This window comes from Pelecanus crispus, chromosome 7, assembly GCF_030463565.1.
Source record: "Pelecanus crispus isolate bPelCri1 chromosome 7, bPelCri1.pri, whole genome shotgun sequence".
NCBI classification, from domain to species: Eukaryota; Metazoa; Chordata; class Aves; order Pelecaniformes; family Pelecanidae; genus Pelecanus; species Pelecanus crispus.
Window position 1 is genome coordinate 38277942 of NC_134649.1, and position 21135 is coordinate 38299076.

At 44.9% G+C, this 21135-nt stretch overlaps 1 protein-coding gene across 2 annotated transcripts in view; it reads left to right on the forward strand.

Moving 5' to 3' along the window:
- The first annotated feature begins 1724 nt into the window (after positions 1–1724).
- Positions 1725–21135, forward strand: part of MGLL (monoglyceride lipase) — a 65216-nt gene continuing 45805 nt past the window's right edge. Inside the window, exons 1-2 of one of the 2 annotated variants that reach the window (XM_075714332.1) lie at positions 1725–1734; positions 2309–2447. In XM_075714332.1, the coding sequence (XP_075570447.1) occupies positions 1725–1734; positions 2309–2447 (149 nt within the window). Of the gene's footprint in view, positions 1735–2308; positions 2448–21135 lie in introns of those variants that run through there. The other variant, XM_075714333.1, reaches the window with a different exon arrangement.

A 21135-nucleotide genomic window follows, 5' to 3' on the forward strand; every position in this document is an offset into this window, starting at 1 on the left:
CTCAATAAATTCTAAGCACTTAGCAGTATTAAATGACAAAACTCAGCATCGGGATGCCTTAAGGCTGGGAAGCTATTTTAACTTCGGGGAACCTTGCTGTCACAATTTTTGTGAGCAAGTATCATATACCATCAAACAGATCTCACCTTACACAGTTGCAACGTACGTATTGCATCTAATCTACGGTGATTAGGTGCACTATAAGATTACGTGTGTATAAATTGTATACTATATTTATAAATTTTCTTTGCCACGAGCGAGGGTGCTGGGGTGTTCCTCTGAACTACTGTCTGAAAGACTCGATCTTCCCGGCGTGGCTCCAGAGCCCGAAGAGCCGCACATCTAAAGGCGAGCGGCGAAGTTTGGATTTGGAACTGCCCAGAACGGCTCAGCCCGGGGACGCCCAGGAGGCAGCACGGCTGCGGAGTCCCCCCCCCCCCCCCCCCCCGCCCCCGGGATGCGGCTCATAAAAGCCATCCACGCTCCCCGGCGGTCACTCGTGGCCACCGGAGCCCGCTGGCCGGCAGCTGAGCGGCCGCTCCTGCGGCGGGAGCCCGGGGGCTTGGGCTTGTCAGCCGGCCCGGGCCGTGGCAGCTCCGGCCGCCCCCGCCGCCGTGCGAAGCCCCCGGGGCGGCGGGCGGAGGCTCAGCCGGTGAGGCCCCACCCGCGGGCCGGGCGGCCCCGCGCCGCCAGCGCCGTTGGGAGGGGGGCGCCGCTTTCTCCCCCCCTCCCCGCGGCCGAGCGGTTCGGGGGGCACCGGGGGGGGGGGGGGGCTCCTCCGCTCCGCTCCGCTCCCCTGCCCTGCCCGCCGCCCCAGCCTCCCGGCCCGGCCCGGCCCGGCCCAGCGCAGCCGGGGGGGCGGCACCGCCCGCGCGCCCGCGCGCCCACCCTTCCGCCGCTGCCTCCGGGAGCCGCCGGCGCGCAGCGTGCGCGGAGCCGCCCGGCTCCGGCTTCTCCCGTCGGGGGAAGCGGGGAGGATGCGTGTGCGGGGCTTGCGACCTGGGATCGCGTCGGTGCTTGGATCCCTCCTCCTCCTCCTCCTCCTCCCTCCTCTCCCCTCCCTCCCGCTCCCCGCCTGGCAGCGAGGGGCTGGAGAAGTTGCGCTTACACGCGAGATGGCTTCGCAGCGGGGATCGCTTTGAGGAAAAAAGGTCTCCCCCCCTCCCTCGCCTCCCCCCGTCGCCGTGGCCTCCGAACAGTAAGTGCCAGGAAGGAACTAAAGTTGCAAACAACCTGCAGCGGCAGGAACTTTCTGAGCTGCTCCAGCTGCATGTGTTCAAGGTGCCTTTGATGTGTGTGCAGCAGCTTCTGGAAAGTGGACTGCAGCTTTCCCGCTCGTCAGCCCTCCCTCTCCCCCACCCTTCCCCACCTCCCCTCCCACCACTGCCACTTCAGCCCACACACGCAATTTGTTTGAGAAGGGGAAGAGAGGGGAGGAAAAAAAAAAAAAAAAAAAAGTGATGAACAAGAAGTGGTGAATTACCCAACCGACTTCCCTCAAAGAGCGAGCGAGCCGGGAAGAGGAGCTGCGGCGAGCCCCGCGCAGCCCGCCCGGAGCGCCGGAGCTGCCCGGGAGGGACCCGCCGGGCACCCACCGGGGACCGTGGGGGCTGCGTGGCTGGCGGAGTGTGAATGCATCTCCGCGGCGAGATGCAAAAAGCCTTACCTCCTTGCGTTTGACTTGCGATGCCGGCTCCTCACTAGAATGCAAACCCTCGCACAGGATGAAAACAGGTTTGTTGCAAATGCTCCTGGAGATGTTTCAACCCGCACCGCTGCCACCTTCCCGTTTGAGATGTCAGAGAAGATCCTAATGATGACACGGTGGCAGATACCTCTGCTGCGTACCCTCTGCTGTTCTTTGGAGATGTTAAGGCAGAGATAAATCTTTTATGCAGCTGTCTTTTCATATCTGTAGCGGTTGCTGCACAATCTGCACTTGATTGCAGCTAAAATATTCTTTTTAGGATCCGTTTCACAAAATGATGCAAAATAAACACAGATGGGAGAAGTGGGGGAGAGAAAGCTGTAACGAAGTAGTGATGGTGGATTGCGCTTCCCTCCTTCCCCCTCTCCAATGCCCTCCCCCAAAATGTGAGCCTCTTCTGAACACAGAATGCTACATTTCTGTTTTAAAGCAGTAAAGATTTTGGGGGCTTTTTGGCTGGGGTTTTGGAGGGAGACTTCCGTCAGTAGTGCTTGCCTTACTGACGGACTTTCTTGAATGTCCGTGGCTACCGAGCCCATCAGCCTCTATCTTGCCTTCACCTGTTTTAAAGCATGTCTTGTTTCTTCCAACACCTTGCAGGTCATTCTTCCAGAATGCCAGAGGAAAGTTCGCCAAAGCGGAGTCCTCAAAACATCCCATACAAGGACCTGCCCCATATCGTCAATGCTGATGGGCAGCATCTCTTCTGCAGGTATTGGAAGCCTGCAGCAACTCCCAGGTGAGCACTTTGAAGCAAATGTCCTTTTTTACTATCAGTAAATAAGACTCTATTCGTGTAATTATTATTTATAGCTTGACTGGCATTACAAGGCTGTGTGCATGGAGCTTTACAGAACCACTAAGAGAGGTTTCTCTCATCTGAGAGAGTCCCTACTGTAAAGACTGTATTCTCCAAACCTTTACTCACTCAAGTCAGCCTTACAGATGTAAAACATTCTGTTCAACAAACTGTTCAATTCATACACAGCTGGCTTGGCTGGCAGTTCAGTGTGCTACCGAGTGGCACATGCAGGTGGCTGATATCTATCGGCAATAAACAACTATTTGCAAACTAATAACGCAGGCAATCAGGGAGGGATGGGATACAGGCTTTGGGATGTCTACTCTTTCTGATTTTCTCAGTGTCAGCAAATTAAACATCAGCATTTGACTTCAGTTTCAACAGTAGTAGCCGAAATCTCAGGGCAACAGGCAGAACATAGTTTGACTCCATTGATTTTTGACTGTTCTTTGTTGGTTTTTTTTTTAATTATTTATAGTTAGTAAATGATTTAGGGAGCTCTTACTGGCAACTGTGATTTCAAAACTGACCTTGGTAATAAACAGGGACAAGGAACCGGATAGAGAAATTTCTCTAATGTTTTTGTCATAATTTAAATAATCTCTTTACTGTAATAGCTTTCTATGCTGATTGTGTGGTGATTATGATCTGCTATAGAAAGCTATCTCTGTTCCTCCTATAGTTATGATCTTTCTTCTTCCTCCCAGTATCTGCGGGCTTGGCATATGCTGCCACTAGTTATATAGATAGCTACTTCATAAAAATCTAGATATTGTTTTATTGTTTTCTTTTTCTGCATGCCAACAGGAAAAGCTATGTTGATTTTATACAGCTAGAAAACAGTCACAGGAAAAAGTTGTTCAAGCTGTAGTAGGGAGTTAAACTTTTTCCTTGACCACCCAACAACAGGTTAGACATCATCCTGTGTCCAAACCAGCCTGCAGCTGCGCTGGGAGATGGATACGGGTCCAAGTTAGCTGCCCCTGGGTTTTATGCCTGCCAAACTAAGGGGCAATGGGAATAACATAGAGCCAGGAGGTGGGCAAGCACCAAAGTACGCTGTCCCCAGAGGGGAGGATGGTGCAGCCACCCCCCTATAGCTCCATTGCACTGGTTGGGCTGTAGGACATGGGTCTTGGTTTAAGATCACCAGGTCCACAGAGCATTTTATAGTTGCTTCTACTTGCTGCCTTTCCGAAACAAGGAGGAAAGTTTTTGGCACTGATGCTTTACATAGTCTTTGCACCAACCTGAAGATTTCTTCTACAGAAAAAAAAATGCTATCAAAACAAGCTTCTACTGTGAAACCAGGCTGTCTTGTATTATAATGCTAATTAGTCATTAACTGCCCACAACGTTCTTCACCCAGTTGTGGAATTGCTTTCTTTTTTCATGTTTAATTTCTTAGCAAATTAGTAGTGAGTGGATGGGTCTTTGATCCAGAAATGAAAGGATGATAAAGAGCTGAGAGTTAAAACTTGGTGTCTAAGTCCTCTGGGTAGTTAATTTTTTTTTAGGGCTCTGTGCACCAAGCAGTTAATTGAGAACGAGCTTGCCCTAGTTTTGTGACAACAAAAGTGGATGGGATCAGCATTGCTCACTTACAAGCGGTTCCTAGGTGTATGCGTGTGTGTGTGTGTTTGCATTTGTGTGTTTGCATATGAGGGGGCGTACTGTTTATTATTAGCTCTTTTTGCATTGTTGTGTATGAGAGAGATGGTAAGTGACTGAATAACAAGTTAGTGCCTGGATTCTGCAGTCAAGAATGCTCTTGAAGTGCTTTGATAGGCAAACCAAAAATACTTTTTTTTCCCCCCCTCTCACTTCTCATAAGTAGCTCAGCTTTTTCTGCTTCATATGTAGAAGCTCAGCAACTTTCATCTAATTTTAAATGTTCAGCAGAAGTGATCTATATATATATGTATAGGGAGAGAAAGAGAGGCACCTCAGGGGACTTCTACAGGCCTGTTACAATTTATTCTATTTCAAATACTGAAGGCGATTCTTTCAATCTTCTAACTCAATTGTTGATTCAGGTTCAAATCTTAACGCTAATGAATGATGCTATAACCATCAAACGGTGGGATCTTTCATTGATCCTTTATGCATCTAATCCCAGCTAGGGCTATAGAAATACCTCTTCACTGCAGATGCCCAAAGGTTATCATTGACTTGTCTTCTGTTAGAATAGAACTTATCATCCTTGATCCCTCCCCCAGGGAGGGGAAAAAATGGGATATCTGCCAAAGGAAAAAATTAAAAAGTAGCCCTAGCCTGGGGTTGAAGAGCAAACAATGGCTAGGCAGTCTCTGAGAGTGGGGCCGACCAACAGACATTGCTCCTCGGAGCTGGTGCTTCTCTTTTATCTCCTCAAACAGACCCACAAAGGTGGATAAAGGCTGTGGCAGACTAATGTGCTGTAGCATTTTTTTTTTTTTTTTAAATGATTTGTCAGGAAGATGGGGAAATTTTGTAAGGCTCTTTTGCTTCATGTTCACAAACATCCAGGCTCTGATCCTGTGTGGTGTGGTTCTGACTGATCAGCCCATACTGGTGCACATATGGAAGCTTTGTTATAAGTGCCACAGAGGCCAAGGTTGTCCTGCGAGTGAAAGGCACCTATTGTGAGTTCCTCAGCAGGGTCTGCTTTGTTTTGAAGGGGGATTTAGGTGATTACTTCACAGGAAGCTGACACACAAAGGCACTCAGATGTCATAATGATTAGATGGGGTAGATAGAGTAGGTGGTAATGGGACTAAGGAAAGCGGGCGACAGTGTTTTCCACTTGTTCTTTGGGTGGGAAGTCACTCCCAACAGCAGAGCTGGAGATTGGGTGTCGTCATCTATTGCTGTCTGCTTGTAGCAATGCAGGTGTGACTGGAGCCAGGAGCCCAACTTGTTGAGCCAGTTTCATCTTAAGATGTAATTAAGTGGTCTTGTTGAATGCAGCAGGGAAGAAAAAGCAGTATGTTCTGGTGTCGTTTTCACATATCGTGCCAACAGCAGGATTTGTGGAGCATGAAAACTCTTTGGCCCTGAGCACTCACTAGTGACTGCAAAGCTTAAGATCTGGGCAAGGCAGGGCATCTTCAGAATCATGTTAGTGATGTCTGGAGAAAGCAAATCGATGGTACCAAACCAGATTGATCTCATGCCTATAGCGTGCCCCAGTAGCCAAGTAAATCCTACATAATGGGAAAGCAGTCTTTATGTAAACAAGAACAATAGCTCCATGCAAGGTTAAAACCTCTGCCACCACCCTGAGTGGTCCAAGTCAAAATATGAAGTAATAGGAGGTGAGGAATTAAGCAACCATGCTCTGTTCCAAGCTCTCAGACAAAGCTGCTAAGAATAGAGATGGGATGAGGAAGGGGAAGGAAAGTTGGGAGGAGAAGTCAAGACATTTCCTTTGAGGCCCCTAAAGGGCCTGGAGAAGTTCAGAGATGACCATCTTTTCCTCTCTGTTCTGTATCCCCATAGCCTTTTCTGGATGTATCAGCTGTTCCTGTCACCGCCTAGATAAACACAAACAGTTTGTTCTGGGGCACTTCCAGCCCCTCTGCTTGACCTCAAATAAACCCTGTGAGATTTATTGACCCAGAGTAATTTTTTTTCAAAGGTGCTAATAGCCTGCAGCCACCATTGACTTCAGACAGACAAAGTGATGCTCAACTCTCTCCCTGTAGGTCAGCCACTCTTGGTTGGACACTTGAAGCTTGAGGCACTTGTAGTTAGAGGATGCTTTTGAAAATCCTTGTATCTGAGCTTCCTCATCTATCAAACGGAAATTGTTATCCGGCTAGTTAGCATGATGCTTGTGTCTCTCTCCACGTAGTGGTCTCTAGGCGCACTTAGACGGTTGCCAGCAACTGAAGTGGTCTGCCTGAGGAGGCTGCCTGAAGCTGAGCCACGTGTGGGTCACAGATGTGTTCCTGGTCGATTGTTAATGTACACTAAAATGGGTTGGCTTAACTTTAGACATTGTGACCATTGTTTAAAAGAACAGAGTTGCAGTTGTCTGAGTAAAGAGCGTTTATAGGAGTTCTTTCAGTTCTACACCTGACAAGTGTGATTAAAAATACAAAATTAAACAAACAAAACACACCCCCTTTTCTATTTACTTTTTTGTTTGTTTTACTCTTTGAAAAATGCCTGTCATTCATTCTGACTTGTTAGCAATGAAAGGCCAAGCCAATAAGGAGAAAATATTTCTCTCTTCCCCAAGGACTGTGCAGAAGTACCTGTGGTGCAGAAATACAAACTGCCTTTATATTTGAACTGGCCCTTAAATTGTGAATATTGCTTGCTGGTTTTGGCACCTCATTACCAGCATTTCCATGGTATTTCCAGAAGAACAGCACAGCTCCCAGCATGAGCAGATGACAAAGTTGAATTTGACTTTCAGACCCTTCCAAAATGAATGAATAAATAAATAAACTGAAGTGAAGTCAAAGCAAAGAGAATCAAGTCACTAATTATAATGTCTTTAATTATACTGTGTGGTGTTAGTCTCTAGAAATACTTAGAGGAATTTCTACTTCAGTGTCACCCTTGAACACTTTTGTTTGTACTAATGAGGTCAACTTCAAACTAATGCACAAGGGCCAAATTTGTATGGTGCAAAGTGACTTATGTCAGAACAGTTTGTCGTAGGATGAATTCAGCTCCCTCTGTGTGTCTGATCACATCATACACAGTGCGAAGGGGAAATAACAATTATCATTGTCGAATGAACATTCCAGGCTTTGCTTGCTGTATTGCTATTGCCTGAGTTTCTAAAGCCTCCCTTCTATTCATCAGCCATGTATGCATTCCTTTAATACCTATGTTCTCTTTGCTCCATGTGACTGTCCTGTTCACTCTGAATGGAGGCATCCTTTTATGATTTCTTACCCATTTCCAGAGGATGGGCAAATTAGCAAACCAGCTTCACGTAAGAGGGACTCTGCCAGCTTTGTTTTTTGCTGTAGACACTTCCAACAGGCTTTTTTAGTAGGATCATTTTTTTCAGTCCCCACAGGAATGTTCAACAGAAGAAAGTCTGCCTTTTATTCCACAGAACCCAAGGAAAAAGGCAAATAACAAAGGGAATAACAATTGTAATGAAACTGTCCCTTTTGCTCATTGCACTGTTAGGATGGGCTTCTGAGCATAAGTGTGAAAATTTGTTACATTGGTGTATGGGAACAAGGTGACTTTAGGAGTTCTCTGTTACGAATCTGAGGAGTAAAATTTCATCCTGGTCCTGAGGCAATAGCAAAGGAAGCAAAATCAGTGTTGGTTCTCAGCGTGCCACCTGATGAACTCTTGGAAATGGTGCTGTCCAACACGGTGAATATCAGAGGTAGAGGTAGAAATAGGAGAAAAGAAGAAAAATGGTCTTGAGATTGTGTTGTAAAAGTCAATTTCTGCTCATGATTCTGTCAGAGACTGAAGGCTAAGCAAACCTTTCTTCTCTCATGCAAATAGTTCATTTCCTTTTAATGGGATTACAAGTGTGATGATCAGTACTGGCTTTGTACCATGACCCTGATGGATTCCCTAGCTGGTCACTCAGCAGTTAGAGCACTGCCTGTCCCTCAAGGTCTCTTTATCCTGAGCAGATCCTGCACTGGCTCTACTCTCAGACTCTGTTGCATAAGTTTTCTTCAGCTCATCAAACTGGGAGAACTCTAAACCTGTTGTTTGTTGACAGCAATGTAATAATTGAAGCAGACAAACTCATGAACTTTATCAGGGTTCCAGATGCAGGAGCACTTTACTTCACTAGCACAAGAAATGTGTAGGTTTAGACAAAATAATAAAACCAGCTGCACACAGTTCCTTGCCTCAATTTCTTCAGCACTCTTGAACATCACTTGGGAACACACAGCAGCTCTTTTAGATTACCATGAACTACAACAGGAGTTGGCTGGTATAGTTGTACTGGCTAGAACAGGGTATTTTTTCTAGATGCCTGTTGCAGAGGAGTTGGTCTGTGTTTCCTTCCAAGTTCCCTTCAAGCTGCTGTGACTTTGTGCTTTTCAGAGCCAGGGTGAACATCTGATCTCTTTGTTCTTCTAGGGAAATTGCATTGTTCTAAGAGCTGTCCCTGTGGACACATTTGGCTGAGCTGCCTTCCCTAGGTTCAGGCGTGCCATTGACCTAATGTGCTTCCACTTGAATGGAAGTCATCGGTGTTTAACGACCTTCTATTGTCCCTTATCTAAGAGATGTGACACAACCCTGGTAGCAAAGGGCTGACTCTCCTAAGTATCCAAGGAGATGGTACTGCATCCTGCCCACGAGATTGCTTAAGATATGCTTAGGCAGGTCCCTTACCTCATCACACCCCAGCTATATCCTTAACTATACCCATACATCCCTGTCCTGACTCTACCAGTACAGACATTCTGGCACTGTATCAGTATGGCTCATTATCCTATAGGGAGGAAATTAGCAGCACGACGGTAAAGTTTTTTGACATCATTAAAACTATATCTCTCCTAGGGTTTCTTCTTGAAGACCAGTAAAATCTCACTCATGTTAACTGGAAGAGAAATACTGGTACAACAATCCCAAATACCAACCTTGGCTAGTCCTAACTACAGATATCTAAAGCAACCAGACCTGCAGCAGTTACTGGGTGGTGGTGTCAGGAAAGTGTCTCAAAGCTGTCCAGACAGTGGTACCAAGCTGTGGCTTTGGGGACAGGCAGGGAGCAGCCAGTGGAAGCAGTCCTGGTGGCCAGAGCACTCCAGTCACATCTGCCTGCCTCCAAGCACACTCCTATGGGTTGTCAACAAACAGCTAGGAACAGGAGAGGGGATGAGTCTTGGAGCGTGCTCTACTTGGGGATGTGTTTGTTTCTCCTAGACAGATGCAAGATGTTTGTGACCAAAGGGATTCATTATTTCTGCAGTAGCAACCATACAGCTGTTTTCAAGGTCCCAAGACCTTGAGTAACACCAAACTTCATGACTGCTTCCACTGGAAGGAAAGAGACTCCCCTTCTGCATGACAGACACTTGCTCTCCAGCCAGGAGCTATCTTAATTTCTGCTTGGCAGGCACTCACTTGATGATGGGAGCCTCTGAATCCTCCCTCACTAAGTGATGGCAAAGGCAGCTTGCTAGACCTAGAAAATTTAGTGTCAGAAAACAGAATAAAGAAGTCTATGAGGAGCAGAGAACAGGCAAAACACATGGTCAAAACAGTCATTAGGCAGTGACGCAATGAACAGTGATTTACAGAATTGGACCTTAATTTCTCTGTGCTTTTGTTTCCCCATCTAAAATAGGGTGTAATCATCCAGGCAAGTGATATAAATTGGGTCCTAGAGGAAAGTTGCCAGAGAAAGTAAGTTATCCCTTGAGGTTTTGGTGGTTGAAGAGTGCTTGATGTTTGAAGAGAGATTTTTTTTAAAAATCCACTAAGTGATGCATTAGTTATTCTCTGCTCTTCAGCTACAAGTAAATTATCTCAACAGCAATCCGTTAAAAGAAAGAAAAGCGAGAGAAAAAAATAAAAAGGAAGGAAAATATTGACAACTGGGCTAAAGCCAAACGTTCAGTGGTAATAGGGTAGTAATCGTTTGCTCCAGTATCGTGTATAGATGCGTAAGGAGAAAATGTACAAACTGCTATAGATTCGGTAGGCAACAAAGATTACTGATCTTTTTCAGCCATCTATCTGACCTGTGATAAAAAGGGCTTGCTCTGTATGTTTTCTTTCTTCCTTGATCAAGCTTGAAGCTTGAGGAGTGAGGGAATAAAACTTAAATCTTTGGCCTTTTTTTAGAACAGAAAGTTGGTTTAATTTGCTGTAGGTGTCAGCAGGTTAGCTAGTTCACCAGCTGGGAAGATGAGCTCATTTTTGTAATTTTTCAACATATTTTTTATTTTTCAAAATGATCTCAGTGAGGTTTCAAATTCAACTGTCAAATTCCAGAAATCTGCAGTGGCTTAATTTGCTGGGCTAAAGGCATGAGGAGTGATGAGGAAGCAGTAAGTAATTAAATTGGTGTAGAGATAACATCTAGCTGACTTAATGGTTAAGCTTTTTCTTCATTTTTTCAATTTTGTGTGAGAGCTAGTCTACAATATTTGGAGTATTAAAAACTGTATTCTGTGCAGAATTCATAATCTCAATTTTATTAAAAGGATATTCAAGCGATCAGTATTCAGTCATCCTCTGGCCCTCTGCAAATGATTTTAGCAAGGAGCGCCAAGCATCTCAACCCAGGTTGTCCTGAAAATGCACAGATCATCTCTCTGACATGATTAGCTTCCCACAAGTTCATTAGGACAGAAAGCTTTTTAAAAAATTGACTTTTTCTTTCCAGGTTCACTGTGGCCCCATGCATGTAGCACAGGGCTGGAGCTCAGGGAACCCACAGTGACGTTTTGACTCTGCTGTTAAACTCCTACTGATTGCTGATCAGGTTTTGCCTCATGCTGTGTGCCTCTGGCATGCTGTCTTGCCATGGGCAAGGCTTTTTACCTCTTGTGTTTCAGTTTACTTGGCAGTGGGAGGAAGGATTGATCCTTGCTTGGGACAGGGTAGTGGATCAGAGGACCTCTTGAGGTCCCATTCATCTCTGTGTTATATGACTCTACAACAAGCCTAGTTGCACCCTTTGTAAAGCATTTTGGTTTTTGTGAATGAGGGGTGTTGTACAAAAGCCAGCTGTTGTTATTATTTATGCTGTTTATTTACTGGACACATTTGTTGGAGCTGGGGAATGGAAGAAAAATCAATCAGCAGATTCACTTTGTTTATATTTAATTTCACTTTCAGTGTTTGGGGAATTAAACACTACTCCTTCCCCTAAAACATCTAGTTTTATATAGTCGGTGGAAAGATTATGTCATTCTTACACATAGGTATACATTTTTCTTTTAAAGCATCATTTAAAGGTTCTGACCATCAAAGGTTTGCTTCCTGCTGTGCATGTTTTCCTGTTGCTTTAGGAGAGATGGTCAGATCCCTCAGCACAGCTAAATGTAACATCAAGGCTTGTTTATATTTTCCTAAGCCCGGAACATTTTCAGACATGTCCCTGCTCAAGCCACCCTGTAGCTCTGCAGACAGTTAGCAAACCTCTCTCCTGCCCACACCGGCTCTTGGGCACCACGCAAGGCACGGGCACGGGTGCTCCAGTGCTCCCGAGCCCTGTCCCCATCTCACAGCAACAAAACTGAGGTCTCTCTTCCTCTCCATGTCCCACACAGCATGTGCAATGGTTCAACCCTCATCTGAGACCTCTGTGTCTCTGATGCCGTGAGCAGCCCTGGTGTTGTGCTGCAGCGATATAGCTGATGAAGCTCTTCCCATTCCTGTTCCTGTTGCAGGCTGTGACAGATGCACCCCTCACATGTGATCCAACAAATGGTGTCTTGTAAGTTGGCAGAAAAGAAACTCAGGAGGAAAGACAAAGCATCTTCCGTGCTGCTAGCTCACACATCAGCTCTGACTCTTTCTTTGCTGGCAATCAAAGGAGTCAGAGCCGGCCTGGCAGTGGCGGGGTTAATAATTGTGGTATTGGAAGTATTTGCTCTTGATATGGCTGAGGCTTTTTAAAAATGGTCAGAAAAATGTGGTACTTCTCACTTGCTGGAGAAGTGCTCCACATAAAACACAGCGTTCCTGCAGCAGAATAACAGCTTGTGGTTTAAATAAATGTTGTTATTTCTGCTCTGCTGTAGGTGTACATGTATGTTTTGGTTCAGTGACTGCCAGATACTGTAAATGAGTATTGATTTCCTTTTCTATTTTAAGCTTTTCTGCAGAAAAGGCATCCCACATGCCTTTAGCTTGCTTTGCCTGTATCTAAAGTGCTTGCAGCCAAAGATTTATCTGGCTAAATACTCTTTTATTTTATTGTTACCACTCATCCTTACTTTAGTAGTTGCACTCCAAGTTGGTCAGGTCCCCATTCACCTTTTGGAGTTTAAAACTTTTACATCTAGCCCTTTCTGAGAACAAATCAAGACTGTTTAAAACTCATGGCTACAATAAGTAGTTCCTTATTTACATTAGCATGGCAGCCCCCTTCTGCCATAGGTGAAGCTGCCTGGGTGCTAGAAATGAAAGAACATTTTAGGAAGCAAGGCTGCCGTAGCTAAAGTCTTTGGGCAGCCAGATTAGCTCAGTGTGACCGAGAAATAACACAGACCTGGATTTGGCAACTGCAGGCAGAAGTCTCTGTCCATTTTTTAACTATTAAATCATCTGTAGGTACGTCATTGCACCTCAGCTGTGGTTCAAATTTACTTTGGTTCAAAACGTGAATAAATATTTCAGCCTTTAAAGCGCATGTTGCAGCGATCACTGTCTTAGCAGGATTCCTGTGTCTAACATTTAACTGCTTACATTCAACTTTCCTACCTCAGGTCTACAGCAAATGTGGAATAGTAAATTCATTGGAACATGCTCAAAGCCTTGGTAAATGCTTTGCCTGTGTCATTACTGATTTCCCACAGGAATAGCTGCTGATAGGATTTTGACAGAGCCTGTAAAGCCTCTCGCTGCAAAGATTCCTCTCATAGCTGGGCAGGGCTGAAGTACAGCTCTGGGATGTGCTGAGATAGGATTATTCATTGGAAATTAATGTGCTTAATCTCAAAGTATGTTAAAATATACCTAAGTACTTTATGATGAAGAAATCAATCCTTGAGTTTCTGTCTCTAAGTTTATGGGATAATTCCACCCTGCCTTTTGGAAAATCACGCAGTAAAAGATTGGCTATTTGGAGCTTCATGTTATCTGTGACATCTGAACTTTTTATGAGTTCGTCAGTTTGTTAAAGATAACCAATTAAGATCTTTGCCAACACAGAGGACCACAGACAAAATTGGATCCGAAAGGTAAAAGTGAGGATAGGTAATTGACTCAGTGGAGGAAGTAATCAAGAGTTTTGCATTATTGGTGGAATTGCCCGGTTACAAACCATACTATCAGGTCTAAGTATTTCAGGGAATTGAAGTTTTATGTTTTGCTTTAAACCATTGTCATACAATTGGGAATTGCACAGTCAGTGCTTTATTAAAAAGTAATAATATCATACTATCTCGAGTTCACAGAACAGGTAAAGTGTCATCCCTTTTCTTGCTCCTTACTTATTCACAGTTCTCTTCCAAGCTAGTGAAGATTTGCCCACATAAGCCCAAAATGCCTAATTAAAGTACGTCAGTTGTGCAGTTTTTATTGCAAGGAATGGCTTGGAAATGCTCTGACCTCATTGTGCTAGGTGTGCACTTTTCAGCTTCTTCCCTGCACAGGTGCTAGGGTGATGAGCTGAATTCTTCCTTTAATAACTTTTTCAATATTGCTTGTCATGAGTTGTCTGTACCATCCACTCCCTGAAATAACAGCTCGAGACTGGAGGTGATTAGAGCCATGGCTAGAGTCTAAAACATGGACAATCCCATTTTTAAGAACCATTGATTTTGTGGGAAGACTGACCATGAAGAACCCCTAGTGAATCTAGGTTCAGACCACTAGTGATGTCCAGCTCCTGTGTGAAAAATACCTAGTGAAAAAAAATGAGGTTGGAAAAAGCCTGCAGACTTGTCTTAGAGGACTTTAGGAAACACTGCTTAACATTTAGATGTAGTGTCCTCTGCACCACTTTATGGTTTGTCTCACACTGTAAGAGCTTCTTAGCAAACATTTGAAAATAACCGAGCAAGCAAACATGTTACTAAGGACTTAAAAGTCACCAAGTACTTGTGTGGACCTAACCAGAGGGATGGCTTTACTAAGTAAAGTAATTTCCATCATTTGAAACCTACAGAGGCTCCACTAGAACTCCCCACCTTGATACAGGGATGCTGCTGTCTAATTCCATCTTCTGTGCTATGCAGAAAGGTGAGATTAAATGGTCAAAATGGGGTTAGGATGCCATGTAGGGAGCGTTCTTGCACGGCTTGAGCTGATCCCTTAATCAAGCACACCTTGTTCCTTTCTAGGAAGTCTGCTTGGTCTTTTAGGGTTGAGTTGGGTTGGTCAAGCTATGAACTTACAGCAGTAATAAGTAGTGACTTGTCACTGGAACAGGTACTGGTGCTCTGAATATGCCGAGACTGCAAGTGAACTCAGTAAGAAGGAACCGTTTTTGCACAGCTACTTTGAAACAGAGACATACTTTCATATAAAAAAAACTTCTTTGTTCAGTGAACAGTTTTAGTCCTGAACTAGTGAGTAGTGCTGAGTTTAAGCAATAGTGACTGTGCAGAAGAAAGCTTCTGGCCCTTTAATCGCAGCTTTCTCATGCTTTGAAACAACAGTCCGTCTAATTACACAAGCCTTTCTTTTTCCAAAGAGCTTTGGCTCACCAAGCAGTGCCTGCATTTTTATTTCAAGAAGAAACTGCTACACGACTGACTAAACAGTAATTTTTCTCCCTTTGGAAATCATTAGAGGTTCAGTGCTAGTCCGTGAAAGAGGAGGGGGAGGTCTGCGAAAACTGTTCTTGCTCTTACTCCGTGTTTGTTGGTGCTCCATTGAGAGTAGTGGTCCTGCAGCCACCTTCCATCTGTGGTGGCTTTGCTTCCAAGTGAAAATTAATTTTTAATAAAATTAACAAGAAGTATCTTATTTTTCCTGATTTCCAAGGGGATCTATGCCAGAAACTCTTTTGCTTCTTTGAATATTCTTCCTCCACACCTTAAAGCTAATCTAAAAATTTGGGGTGTGATTTCAGATCAACTTGAATTTTGCAGCTGATGTCTTCTGTTTAAATAATGCTTTGCGCGACTTTCTTAGAAAGACACTGACAGTTCTGTGCATTCATCCTTGTAGTTCCCCTTGGGAGGTATGACCTCCATTTTATCTCTCTTGTAGCCCTTGTACCAAGGAAGGGCTGAAGCAGAGCAGAGTACGGAACCGGCATGTCCAATTCCAGCCTTACTACCAGCCAGGTCCAGGGGCAGTTCTGCCTGGGGTCCCCCCAAGTCATCCCTTCCTCAGTCCTGTGTGTGTGAGCACACCTACACCTTGCCTCTTTGGAAATAGAAGTCATAATTCTTCTTTCAAGGATTCCTGTGCTCTGTAGAAGGGCAGCAGCAAGAGGAAAGCGCAGCTCCAAACCCTGAGCTGCCTGTGTCTCCAGAGTGCTTGTCTGCCTTGCAGATTCAGAGCAGCAGGTCTGGCAGTCAGTTCTGCTGAGGAAAATCCCATCTCCAATATCAAAGTGGAGGATTCTCTCCCCGAGGCAGTCCCTGTAACCCTAGAATCCCTTCTCTTTAGTTTTATCCAAGAAAGGGGTGGGAAGATCTGGCCCATGAATTTTAAGCTACGCACCGCACATTTCACCTCTGATCTCAGCCTTGTGTCCCCTAAAATACTACTTCAAAGCTTCCTTGAAACAAAATGCAGCTGGTCTCAAATGTTAACTTTGCAGAGATTTGTCTAGAGCTATGCAGTTGCCAGGTTCCAATAATTCTTTCCTTCCACCCCCACCTGAAGTTTCCTTACTCTCTTTTCCCTATATTAGACCACGCATGAGTTATTCTCAGTGAGGGCTTGCTTTTTGAAGAGCTACAATAAATCAGCATAAGCTGTTTCTCCACATTGTTTTGTGCTGGCTCTAGCTAGAGCCTGTTGAACCTTTTGTTTTGAAATATATCTGTACTACCCAGTTCTGTCTCTGCCCCATTGATTTATGGTGTCTACGCTTTCTGGTGTTGTTGAATAACCCACCCATCTTACTCCTCCTGAAGGTCATGGCAGTTCTCAGATGTCCTCCTAACTCTATGCTGATGGAGGATTGTTGTGATTTGGAGATAAATGATGAGACCAGGCTTGCAGACATATTGCAAGAGAGTTGCTCATGGAAGCAAGTGCAGATTTTAAGACTGAGTCCTAAGTTTCTGTCATGTTAGGCAGTAGGATGCTGCCCAAACTAAAAGCAGCCCCTTTGGACAGGCTTGAATAGGAACTTCCAAGCCTGAGTAAATGGGGGAAGAAAGTAGGAAGCAGAGTTTGCTGGAGGGGTTTATATTTTAATTGCCAGTTTCGGATCTGGACAGGAATAAAGCTACTGATTCTACTAGACTAGACCAAACCACATCAAACACAAATGTGCAGAATTCTAAATCCCCACCAGCCCTATAAAATCAAGCAGAAATTATGTAGTGTGAGCATAGTTTACAGTCCTTTGGCATGTTCTGTGGTGCTCAAAGGTTTTTCACAGGCTAAACTACTACAGTCTTGAACTACCACTTACCTCAGTCTGTCTGGAAGAGGTGAATTCCTCCAGATTTGGAGCTCTGTGAGATATCTGTGCTGATGGAACACAGTCTGTGATATTGAGAGAAGGTTCATAGATACTTCACTCCAGGCTATTGCTACTCTCACTTGCTTTTTCTCCTGAGTTGGGAAAAGTACCCGTAGAACTGCTAGTTTTTTCCAAGCCACTTTCCATCATCTATCAGCAGTCCTGGTTAACAGGGGAGGTCCCTGATGACTGGAGGCTTGCCAATGTGACGCCCTTCTACAAGAAGGGCCAGAAAGAGGATCCAGGGAACTACAGGCCTGTCAGCCTGACCTCGGTGCTGGGGAAGATTATGGAGCGGTTCATCTTGAGTACGCTCAACAGGCCTATGCAGGTCAACCAGGGGATCAGGTCCAGCCAGCATGGGTTCATGAAAGGCAGGTCCTGCTTGACCAACCTGATCTCCTTCTATGACCTGGTGACCCACCTGGTGGATGAGGGAAAGGGTGTGGACGTCATTTACCTGGACTTCAGCAAAGCCTTTGACACCGTCTCCCATAGCATTCTCCTAAGGAAGCTGGCGGCTCATGGCTTGGATGGGTGTAGTCTTCACTGGGTAAAAAACTGGTTGGGTGGCCGAGCCCAGAGAGTAGTGGTGAATGGAGTTAAGTCCTGTTGGCAGCTGGTCACAAGCGGTGTTCCCCAGGGCTCAGTACTGGGGCCAGCCTTGTTTAATATCTTTATCAGTGATCTAGATGAGGGAATTGAGTGCACCCTCAGTAAGTGTGCAGATGACACCAAACCGGGTGGGAGTGTCGATCTGCTGGAGGGCAGGATGGCCCTGCAGAGGGACCTGGACAGGCTGGACCGATGGGCCGAGGTGAACTGTATGAGGTTTAACAAGGCCAAGTGCTGGGTCCTGCACTTGGGTCACAACAACCCCATGCAGTGCTACAGGCTTGGGGAAGAGTGGCTGGAAAGCTGCCCGTCAGAAACGGACCTGGGTGTGCTGGTTGACAGCCGGCTGAACATGAGCCAGCAGTGTGCCCAGGTGGCCAAGAAGGCCAACAGCATCCTGGCTTGTGTCAGGAATAGTGTGGCCAGCAGGAGCAGGGAGGTGATTGTTCCCCTGTACTTGGCGCTGTTGAGGCTGCACCTGGAATACTGTGTCCAGTTTTGGGCCCCTCAGTACAAGAAGGACATTGAGTTGCTGGATCGTGTTCAGAGAAGGGTAACGAAGCTGGTGAAGGGTCTGGAGCACAGGCCTTATGAGGAGCGGCTGAGGGAACTGGGATTGTTTAGCCTGGAGTAAGAGGAGGCTGAGGGGAGACCTTATCGCTCTCTACAACTACCTGAAAGGAGGTTGTAGTGAGGTGGGTGTTGGTCTCTTCTCTCAAGTAGTTAGCGATAGGATGAGAGGAAATGGGCTCAAGCTGCACCAGGGGAGGTTTAGATTGGATATTAAGAGAAATTTCTTCATGGAAAGGGTAGTCAAGCGTTGGAACAGGCTGCCCAGAGAGGTGGTGGAGTCACCATCCCTGGAAGTGTTCAAAAAATGGGTAGACGTGGCACTTTGGGACATGGTTTAGTCTAGTCTACCCTTAATTGGTTTAGTGTGGACTTGGTAATGTTAGGTTAACGGTTGGACTGGATGATCTTAACGGTCTTTTCCAACCTAAATGATTCTATGATTCTATGATTCTGTGATTAACGTAACATTGTTCAACTTCAATGATAGCTGAAAGAAGAGGTGGCTACTTAGATTATGGACCAACATAGCAAAGATGAGCATATATGGACCAGTAGAGCAGAGGCTAAGAATGCGTTTCTCAAAAAAAACTGAGCAAGAGAGCAAGCAAAGCTCCTTGAAACATGGCATGGAATTGGGAGCAGAGTTATAGCCTCTTGTGCCTTCAGAGGGACATAACTCTGCATGTTTCGTAGAGACAGAAGGACAGAATGGAGGGACACACCTGACTCCACCATAAATTTTCCTGTCTAACTGGAGTCACCAGGCTGAACACTTGGCTAACTGCATAGGTCACGAGCACTCACAACATGAGGGAAATTGCCATTGCTATTTGTAATCCCTGCCCATGGCCTAAGTTTTGTTAGGGTTGCTTTGGGACACGAAGCACCTCAGGAGGAAAAAAAAAAGTGCAAAAGCTGACTCAAAAAGCAAATATGGACACATCCTTCTTCCAAACTTCAGGTCTTACACCCAAAACAAGAGGTTCAAGAGCCTCCGGAGAAAAAGTCCCCAACGTCTGTTACAGTGAACAAAACAATTCATTCTTCATCGTGTGTTTTTGGAAATGATGAGCTGGAAATTTTTTTTTTTGGAAAGAGGGTAATCTTTAACCAAATATCAAAGGTAGAAAATTGGAATGACAGTTAAAGTTACAAGCAAAGTTACAAGCTGCTTAATGCATAATCTTATTATGTGAAAGGTAACTAATCTTCATAATCAGTGAGGACCACTAACCCAGCTAACAGAAGAATGCATACCTTTAATTTATTTGCCATTATAATATACTTTGGAAGCAAAATATACATATGCGACATTACATTTGTAACAAGTTAAAAAGGTTTGTGACCAACTATCCAGTTGCTTGTCCAAAAATGCCACCAGTGAAATGGGTTTGATAAATAAAGGTTAATTGTTCACTGTGGTTCTAAGACTCAGGCTGATGCCAAACAAAGGAACTGATAAATCAGCTCAAACAACACAAGTTCTGCCAAGTAGTTAGCAATAGGATGAGAGGAAATGGCCTCAAGCTGCGCCAGGGGAGGTTTAGGTTGGATATTAGGAAAAATTTCTTCACAGAAAGGGTGGTCAAGCATTGGAACAGGCTGCCCAGAGAGGTGGTGGAGTCACCATCCCTGGAGGTGTTCAAAAAACGGGTAGATGTGGCACTTTGGGACATGGTTTAGTGGACATGGTGGTGTTGGGTTGATGATCTTAGAGATCCTTTCCAATCGTAATGATTCCTAGTTTTTACTTTCATTAAAAATAATCCAGCCACCAAGCCAGGAAACACGAAATTGCTACTCTACCCTTAATTGGTTTAGTGGTGGACTTGGTAATGTTAGGTTAATGGTTGGACTGGATTATCTTAAAGGTTTTTTCCAACCTAAACGATTCTATAATTCTATTCTATGATTCTATAACAAAATGTAATACTTAATTTCAGTAAGCCAGTCATTTTTTCTGGCAGCCTCGCTAACTCAGAACTTTCCTGTCAGTTTTTAAAAATCATTTTAAGAATTTAGTGTCAAGTATTCAAAACTGCTCAAGTCAGATGTTCCTTGTTAGAGTTGATGTGGTTCTGGTAACAACATACGTAATACCAAGTGAAAAGCAAGAGCCCTGGTTTAAGAGGGTTCTTGCTGATTTGTGTAAGCCCACTGCTGCAGTTTACTTTCCCTGCGGTTCTTCTTCTGCAATTGATTGTGGACTAGCATCTCTAAACAATTGTACTGGCACGGCAGAGGGGGCAGAGGTGGCAACATGTGCCCAGCAATGAAGAAGATGGGAACCTCTAAAACTGGTTCTGCTCTTGCACCTAAAGCTGAATTCCTGCCCTGCAAAGCTGCTTCCTACACAAGTGAACTATTAGAGGATGTGAAGTTACGGTGGGAAATATGGAAGGGTTGCAAACAGCTTAGATCAGCTGGTGACCTCTCTGAGAGGCAGGACAGAAAGACAATGTGTTTGTGCACGTTGACTTTGCGTTGCAGCCTCGCCTCTACGACTCCCAACCTCCTCGATTCAGGAAAGGATGTTTGCACGTGCTGCGTACCAACTGCACATGTGGCATTGCTGTGTATCACTTACTTAGCAAGCTGCAACTGCAACACAGGAGGGACCCAGATACTTCTGTTTCAACATAACAGTTTTGGAAATTTTACTCCTTGTTTATGACTATTGATAGGACAAAACTTTCAAAAGTACCTAAGTCTTCTCGACAACTACTGCCATTAGGGCTTTTAAGGCACAAACAGTCTCAGGAATTTTATTCAGTATTTTGCAGACAAATAATAACCCAGGTCTCTTCCCTGTGGTGTCCAAAAGCTCAGTTCTTCAACGCCTGGCAATTGTTATGCTAGACGAGAGGAGAGGTTGCAGGAACACCTTGCCTCTCTGAAGCATTGATGTTTTTTTCTTTTCTCACTGGTTTCACAGAAGATGAGGGGGATGAGCATCTAGCAGGATGTGGTCAGGCAAAGCTGTGGTGCTGCATCAGTGTGAATGAAAGCAAAATTAGGGCTTTGCTGTCAGGGAGATGAAATAACAGCAAGAATTTCCTTGCAGAGATCTCTTTGTCAGCTTCCCATTAGGTTTCATTCACTTGATGCTTTTCAGTGCATACATTCAAATAATATTTCTCTGAGAAATGAAGGGCTGTATCCAGTCAACCAAGTTGC